The following is an 8,570-nucleotide window of genomic DNA, read 5'->3' as shown; positions in this document are numbered from 1 at the left end:
AAAATATGTATAGTTGTAAGTCTCACTTTTAAGGCCGGCGCTAGACTCTTTGCCACCACTATAAAATATAAATAATACGAGTTCTGTCTGCTAAATTCAAGAAAATTTATATTTATGAAATAAATAATAAATTACTTACCTAAATTATCTGAATAGCTGATTTGTAATGACATCACTTGTTTAACTAGCTTACTACCACGAATACGATGTGTATCATCTGAGAGACAGTTACAAAATGTTTTCATCGTTGCCAATCCCAAAAAATGCCATTGCTCATTAAGTCCAAATAATGGTGGTCAAATTCTAACAACTGATCAACAATGCGAACTTTGATAAGCAGTTCTCAATAATCAGTTCTCAACAATTATTTGTTATTATTAAAGTTTAACATTATAAAATTAACAAAAATAATATAAAACGCATATCCTGGCTAAATAGCCACATGGCCACCAAAGACCGTATATTCCCTTCCCGTTCTCCAGCCGTCCCCTAGCTTGTCGTGCATTCTTTCCAAAAATCGGACTTTTTTAAAACGCCTCAGGGACATGAGACAAATTGTTAAAAATCGAGGCTGTCCCGCCAAAAGCGGGACATCTGGTCACCTTACCTTTGTCTCATGACACTAAATATGAATTCCAGATCAATTTGAGAAATAAGTGGAGATTTTATACAAGTATGTACTAATCCTTTAGTAATATATTTTATTGTTATGAAAGTAATAAAAAGAATCAAATGTTCAAAAGCAACCCTTTTCAAACTGCAGGAAAACAAATATTTATTAAATCTCTAGATTGGAGAAGGCTTTTTCTGATTAAGAGTGATGTAAGATATTATAAAGAAAAGACCAATGCAAATCAGAATTAATTTAAACTGTAATAAAGAAGAAAAAGCATTTATTTGAGCAAAAAAGGAGCTACAGCCCAGGAGACACACATTCAGGTAGTAACCTAAATTATGTTCCACAGAGACAAAGAGAAGACAATCTTTATCAATTACGTCCATCTTATGTAAATTAGCTATTCAAATTGTGCAATTCTGATTAGACAGGGCCAGTCTCAGTCTGATGGTAAAAAGTTGAAGCCAAAGTTTCCTTCAGTAGTTGACTTAGACAGCATACTGTGAGAAGCCAAGAGTTCCGTCCCAGTATACAAAGTACATGAAGAGCCCCTGTTAGCAAATGGCCACTAGGCTCTTAATATTTATACAATCTGGGCCTTCAGTTCACCATAGGGAATCCATCTCAACAAATAAATTTCTTCTCCGGGTACACATTAAATGAATCTTTCTTTTAAGAGTCTACACCATAAACCCAAAAGATAGCATTAACAGAAGTAAAAGACAAACAGCAAGCTGGGAAGTATTGGCAACAAATAATAAAAACAATAACAATAACAAACTTTTATTGTGTATACATAGCTAATATTAGGTCAAGCTGAAAGGAGCCAGGCCAAGAAACATTGTGAGATAACATTGGCAAATATGTTCTCCCTTGTAGTGGGCTTTCTTGTTTTGTTGATGGGTTCTCTAGCTGTGCAGAAGCTTTTTATTTTATGTAGTCCCATTTGTTTATTTTATCCTTACTTTCCATTGCCTAGGAACTGTATAAATATTTTGCTATGACATATGTCTGAGATTTTGCTGCCTGTGGATTCCTCTAAGATTTTTATGGTTTCCTGTCTTATGCTTAATTCCTTTATCCATTTTGAGTTTATTTTTGTGTATGGTGTAAGTTGGTGTTCTAGTTTCATTTTTTTTTTTGCATATATCTGTTCAATTTCCCCAGAACCATTTATTGAAGAGACTGTCTTGACTCCATTGTATGCTCTTGCCTCCTTTGTCAAATATTAATTGAGCATAATGGCTTGGGTTGATGTCTGAGTTCTTTATTCTATTCCATTGGTCTATATATTTGTTCTTGTGCCAGTACCAAGCAGTTTTCAGAACAGTGGCTTTGTAATACAGCTTGAAATCTGGTATTGAGATTCCCTCTACTTTGTTCTTCTTTCTCAGGATTGTTGCAGCTATTCCGGGTCTGTTCTTATTCCAGATTAATTTTTGGAGAATTCTTTCTAGGTCTGTGAAATAATGTCATTGGTATTTTAATGGGGAGTGCATTGGATCTCTAAATTGCTTTGGGTAGTATGAATATTTTAATGATGTTGATTCTACCAATCCATGAACACAGTATATTCTTCCATCTGTTTATATCTTCCTCTATCTCTTTTTTTCAGTGTCCTATAGTTTTCTGAGTACAGGTCTTTTACCTCCTTAGTTAAGTTTATTCTTAGGTAACTTAATTTTTTGTGTGTAATGGTAAATGGGGTTGTTCTTGAAATCTTTCTTACTGTAAGTTCACTATTAGTGTATAAAAATGCCATAGATTTCTTGGTGTTAATTTTGTATCTTGCTACATTGCTGAATTCATTTATTAAGTCTAATAATTTTTTGATGGAGTAAAAAAAGAGAGCAGGGAGAGATAGGTTTTTATTAATTTTTTCTGGCTGCAAGCCAGTCTTGGTTCCTCCCATGCCTGGTGTCTTCTGGTTATCTGAGCTATGCCGTGCTCAAGGCTGCAAGCTTTCTGCAAGATATGTGCTAAGAGATAATGTGAGACGAGCCAAGGCCGAGGCTGCAGGAAGGGGCCTGACGGTTACCTAATGTCCTCCTCCTGATGGCTGCGACCTATTTTCAGAAACAGGACACTGGTCAAGTTCTTCTGGACATGGCATACAACCACTTGTGTGTGACCGAAAAGGAATATTTTGGTTTGCAGCATGGCGATGAATCAGTGGACTCTCCCAAGGTTTCCCCTGCACCCTTTATTTTTGAGTAAGATTTTTTATACCTGATCCCAACACACTGTAGCAAGAACAAACCAGGCATTTGTATTTCCTACAACTGAAGATGGATATTTGTGAAGGAAGGTTGACCTGCCCTCTTAACTCAGTGGTGGTTCTGGCACCCTACACAGTACAATCTCATTTTGGAGACTATAATTCTTCCATCCACCACCCGGGCTATCTTTCTGAGAGCCAGTTTATACCAGATCAGAACGATGACTTTGTCACGAGGGTGGAATCGCTCCACGAGCAGCACAGTGGGCTGAAGCAGTCAGAAGAGGAATCTTGCTTCATCAACATAGCACGGACCCTCAACTTCTATGGCGTGGAGCTGCACAGTGGCCAGGACCTGCACAATTTAGATCTAATGATCAGGATTGCCTCCACGGGCATTGCTGTGTACCAGAAACATATTTGCACAAGTTTCTATCCTTGGGTGAACATTCTAAAAATCTCTTTCAAAAGCAAAAAGTTCTTTATACATCAGCGACAAAAGCAGCCTGAATCCAGGGATCACATTGTGGCCTTCAACATGCTAAATTACAGGTCTTGCAAAAGCTTGTGGAAATCCTGTGTGGAGCACCATACGTTCTTTCAGGCAAAGAAGCTGCTGCCTCAGGAAAAGAATGTTCTGTCTCAATACTGGACGCTGGGCTCCAGGAACCCCAAATCTGTAAATAACCAGTATTGCAAAAAGGTGATTGGAGAGATGGTCTGGAACCCAGCCATGTGGAGATCCTTATCCGTGGAGCATTTAGAAACCAAGAGTCTGCCTTCTCGGTTCCCTCCTATTACTCCCAAGTGGCGAAGCCCTCGGCTCGGGCATGAAATCCGAAAGGCAAGGCACTCTTCCGCGGACAACCTCGCCAACGAGATGACGTACATCACCGAAACTGAGGATGTGTTTTACACCTACAAGGGCTCCCTCTCCTCGAAAGACAGCGATTCGGAGGTTTCTCAGAACCAGAGCCCACACCAAGAGAGCATATCTGAGAGCAACCCAGCACAAAGCTGCCCGACCTGGAAGTCATCCAGCTCTGTGTCTCCGTCTTCAAATGCTCCGGGCTCCTGCTCCCCAGATGGCGTGGACCAGCAGTTCTTAGAGGACTTCCACAGGGTGACCAAAGGGAGCTCCACCGAGGACTCCAGCCAGTACTACTGCGACAAGAATGACAATGGGGATGGCTACTTAATCTTGATCCGTATCACGTCAGATGAGGATGGAAAATTTGGATTCAATCTAAAGGGAGGAGTGGATCAAAAGATGCCTCTTATGGTGTCAAGGATAAACCCAGAGTCGCCTGCGGACACCTGCATTCCGAAGCTAAACGAAGGGGATCAAATCGTGCTAATCAATGGCCGGGACATCTCAGAGCACACGCACGACCAGGTGGTGATGTTCATCAAAGCCAGCCGGGAGTCCCACACGCAGGAGCTGGCCCTGGTCATCCGAAGGAATGCTGTCCACTCCTTTGCGGATATCAAATCTGAAGATGAACTGAGCCAGCTCTTCCCGGAGGCCATTTTCCCTGAGTGTCCGGAGGTTGCCGACACCTTGGAGGGATCCATGGAACAGCTGAAGAAGGACCTCGAAAGTGGGACGGTGCTGATCCAGTTCGAGCAACTCTACAGAAAGAAACCTGGGCTGGCCATCACCTTTGCAAAGCTGCCTCAAAATTTGGACAAAAACCGATACAAAGACATGTTGCCTTATGACACCACCTGAGTGTTACTGCAGGGAAACGAAGACTACATTAATGCGAGCCACGTGGACATGGAAATTCCTGCTGCTAACCTCGTGAACAAGTACATTGCCGCTCAGGGATCCCTGCCACATACCTGCGCACAATTCTGGCAAGTTGTCTGGAATCAGAAGTTATCACTCATCGTCATGTTGACGACTCTCACAGAGCGAGGGCGGACCAAGTGTCACCAGTACTGGCCCGATCCTCCCGATGTTGCCGAGCACGGCAGCTTCCACATCCGCTGAATAAGCGGCCCCAGAGTTATTTAAAAAGGAGATTGGCTTACCTGCCACCACAATTGTTACCCGAGGCTCTGTCCTGGTGATGTAAGTCTGTGAGGTCTTGTCAGGGCCTGTCCCAGGAGGTCTGGGAGCTCCAAACTGGATCCAGAGGGAGGCCTTGCTGAGGTCTGACCTGGAGGGGTCAGACTACAGTCTGATTTCCAGTGGCCTTCCCTCCCACACCTCGGGCAGGGCCCAGGCTGGGGTCTCGGGTTTGGGCAGGACTTGATCCAGTGTCTTTCTTTGTTTCATTTGATGCATGGGCCCAGAGGAGGCTTAGCCCCTGACTTACTCTTGGTTGCAGGACTGGCACTTCGTTTGGAGTCATGAGAGTGGTGGCTAGGAGCTGAAAGGCCTTTGGGATTTAGCCTTGGCCTGATGTTGTCTTTGTTTTCAGATTTGGGTCTCCTTGTCTCTATTATTAGAGACCTCAAAGGTCATGTTTAAAAGGTATCCTTGGGGGTTCGTTCCTTTTGGGAATATATGGTCAAGATTGGTGTATTTTCTCATAGTCTGTGTAAGGCAAGAGAGGAAGACTGCTGGATTTTCATGTCTTTCCTGGGTGACCTCTGCTAATCCATCTAAATAATAGAGGAATATGCAAATTAGCCAGGTCACCATAATGTCATGACCAAACAGCAGGGACCTGAGGCTGCATGGCACTTGGCCTGGGCAAGGAACCTTAGGCCATGACCCCTGCCACACAGAGTTTGACAGGGGACCTCAGGCCATGCTCCCAGCCGTGGTGCCAGGCTGGGGGATCTGAGACTGCACCCCCCAGCTGGCAGGGTTTGACAGGGACCTGAGAATGTGCCTCCACCTGGCACCAAGCCCGGGGACCTGAGGCTGCACCCCCCACCCAGAGGGGCTTGATGGGGGTGGGGCAGGCCAGGTCTGGTCTTACCCAATGGGGATGGGACCAGCTGGATCTGGATCTCCTGTGTTTTCAAAGTGTGTGTGGGTGGTGGGCAGGGACTTGACTCTGGGTTCCACAGCGTGCCCCAGACTCTGACAGGAGGGAGATTTTCATATACGTTTTACTAATTTTCTTTCATCTCTGACACTTCTATTATAGAGAAAGGCTAGTGCTAGTGTGAGAGGAGGAAGAGAACTGAAAACTGCTCCAGAACAGGTGTGAGATGGGATGATGGCGGTGGGATCCTCTGGGTAGGGTGGTGGGCTTTCAGCCTGTTGAGATGGAGGAGCCCTAGGCTCAGGGACTGGGGGATGGTCTGTGAGATCAAAAATGGTGAAGAAGGAGGAGGAATTGAGATGCCCTGGGGGCTGAGAGTGAAGAAGGAAAAATCTGTGAGGGAGAGCAGCTGTTAGAGAGAGAAGGATGTGTCCTTGAGTGTAAAAAAGCCTGGATATACAGATTCTCAGACCACTTGCCTTGTCCATGGCAGAATTGTCAAGGTCAGTTATAATTTGGAGATCAAAAGTGCTGTTTTTCTGAGGCCAGAAGTCCTGTGTGAATTCTAGGATCTGAAGGCTTTTAAGTAGACAGCCCAGGTATGTGGTGCAGGGAATGGTCGACTGCAAATTCCCCGTGGCGGCTGGCAATGGCTTAAGGTCTGCTTTCCATGAAATTAGGGCCGAGAAAGGCATCCCTCTCTCCCCCTAACATTCACCAGAAATGGACAGAGCCCTTCCCTCGGGACAGGCATCCCTGTCAGAAGAGTGGGTGAGAGAACCTGGTTCCCCTGGAGGACTTGTCCAGACCAGCACTGGATTTCCATGGGGCTGGCTGAATAGTATCTGCCCGAGCCTGGCTCCAAACTCAAAATGACAGGGCAGTCTGGACAGAGGAAAACAGACCAAAGCCACTTACCTATGAATTTATGCCTGGTGTTGATGCAAGATGAGACAAAGCAAGGGGAGGTCCATTATCCAGTCACAGGCACAACCCAGACCGGTCTGGAAAAAGTCTAGGGGGGCCCAAATAAGTGTTGTGAGTTCAGCAGAAGTTCAGCCATTCAGGAATATGGCTGGGGGTTTCCCAGGACACAAGTGGAGCTCAGGAGCCGGATGATAATGGTCTCTCTGAGTGCCAAGTGCCTGGTTGCCGGAATGCTGCAATGGATCTTACCAGACCCCTCACTAGACTTTCCCAGGTGTTTGGCACCAAATGAAAGGCTCGGAGTGGGGCAGGGTCGTGCACCTATGACATGAGGCCATAATGTATCAAAAGAGATTTTATTCTGACTAGCTGGGTGCAGGTAGGCTGAGACCGAGAAAGGCATGAGCAAAGAGAGTAGGGAGAGATAGGTTTTTATTAATTTTTTTCTGGCTGCAAGGCGCTCTGCTAATTTAAGAGTCTGGTCTGTCCTTGGTTCCTCCCATGCTTGGTATCTTCTGGTTATCTGAGCTATGTCTTACTCAAGGCTGCAAGCTTTCTACAAGATATCTGATAAGCACAATAAGTCTTTCTCTGCCCCATTTTGTTCTCTTTAACCCTTTCAGTTACATGATCAGTTGCCATTCCTTATATGGTCTGAGATGAAAATCAAAATGACAAGTTTTTCCTGGTCTTTTATTTTCCTATAGCGGGAAACACACAAATGGCCATTAAGGATTGCATTGCCCTACAGTCCCAACAGTTATCGTTTAAGATCTTACGAAGTGCCAGAAATATTCCAAGAGCTTTACATGATTTCATTTCTTTCTTACAATAATCCTGAGATAGATCCTAATATTATCTCCAGGATCTAAAACATTCTTATTTAAGGGGAAAACAAATAATGCATAAAATGTAAATATACAGCACTAACAAGTTATAAAGCAAACTGCCATAAAGATCAAGAGATAGAGCATTGCCAGAACTCCTGAAATCCCTGTGGACTCCTGCTCAGTCACAACATCTTTCCTCTAAAGGAAAACACTGGTGACAGTTATGACTTTTACTTGCTTACCTTTCTTTAGAGATTTACCACTCAAATATGAATCCCCAAACACTATTATTTTTAAAAGGCTTGGTTCTTTTTTTAAAAAATATATTTTATTGATTTTACACAGAGAGGAATTGAGAGGGATAGAGAGTTAGAAACGTCGATGAGAGAGAAACATCGACCAGCTGCCTCTTGCACACCCCCCACTGGGGATGTGCTCGCAACCAAGGTACGTGCCCTTGACCGAAATCGAACCCGGGACCTTTCAGTCCGCAGGCCGACGCTCTATCCCCTGAGCCAAACTGGTTTCAGCCCCAAACACTATTTTTGTTTTTTAATTTTATATAAATAGAAATACTGTGCATGCATCCTTCTGTATCTGGCTCATTTCCCTTATATTTCTGAGGTTCAACTTTGTATGTAGCATTAGTTCATCATTTTCAGTGTTAAGTAACAGCATTTAATTCTATGAATTTACAAGAAATTATTTATTCATTCTACTGCTGATGCACATTTGCGTCATTTCCGGTTTGGGGAAATTATGAAAAATGTTATTATAACATCTTTTTTTTTTTTTTTTTTTTTTTTTTTCCCAGCCTGTGTGGCTAAATGGTTGAGCATCGACCTATGAACCAGTAGGTTCACTTCCTGGGCAGAGCATATGCCCTGGTTGCAGGCTCAATCCCCAGTGTGGGGCATGCAGGAGGCAACCAATCAATGATTCTCTCTCATCACTGAAGTTTCTATCTCTCTCTTCCTCTCCCTTTCTCTCTAAAATCAATAAAAAATATATTTTAAAAAATTAAATAAACATTT

General features: G+C 43.6%; 1 protein-coding gene across 1 annotated transcript; it reads left to right on the top strand.

Annotated features, from left to right (window-relative positions):
• Positions 1–1,351: 1,351 nt before the first annotated feature.
• LOC311615188 (tyrosine-protein phosphatase non-receptor type 3-like) lies at positions 1,352–4,840 on the top strand. Its single transcript, XM_084870473.1, has one exon. The coding sequence runs from the start codon at positions 2,905–2,907 to the stop codon at positions 4,564–4,566; it is 1,662 nt and encodes a 553-aa protein (XP_084726599.1). The 5' UTR covers positions 1,352–2,904; the 3' UTR covers positions 4,567–4,840.
• The last annotated feature ends 3,730 nt before the right edge of the window (positions 4,841–8,570 follow it).

This window comes from Pipistrellus hanaki (genome assembly GCF_964339955.1).
Source record: "Pipistrellus hanaki genome assembly, chromosome: X".
NCBI lineage: Eukaryota > Metazoa > Chordata > Mammalia > Chiroptera > Vespertilionidae > Pipistrellus > Pipistrellus hanaki.
Note: the sequence above shows the minus strand (reverse complement) of the source record. Positions and strands in the feature narration are given on the sequence as shown.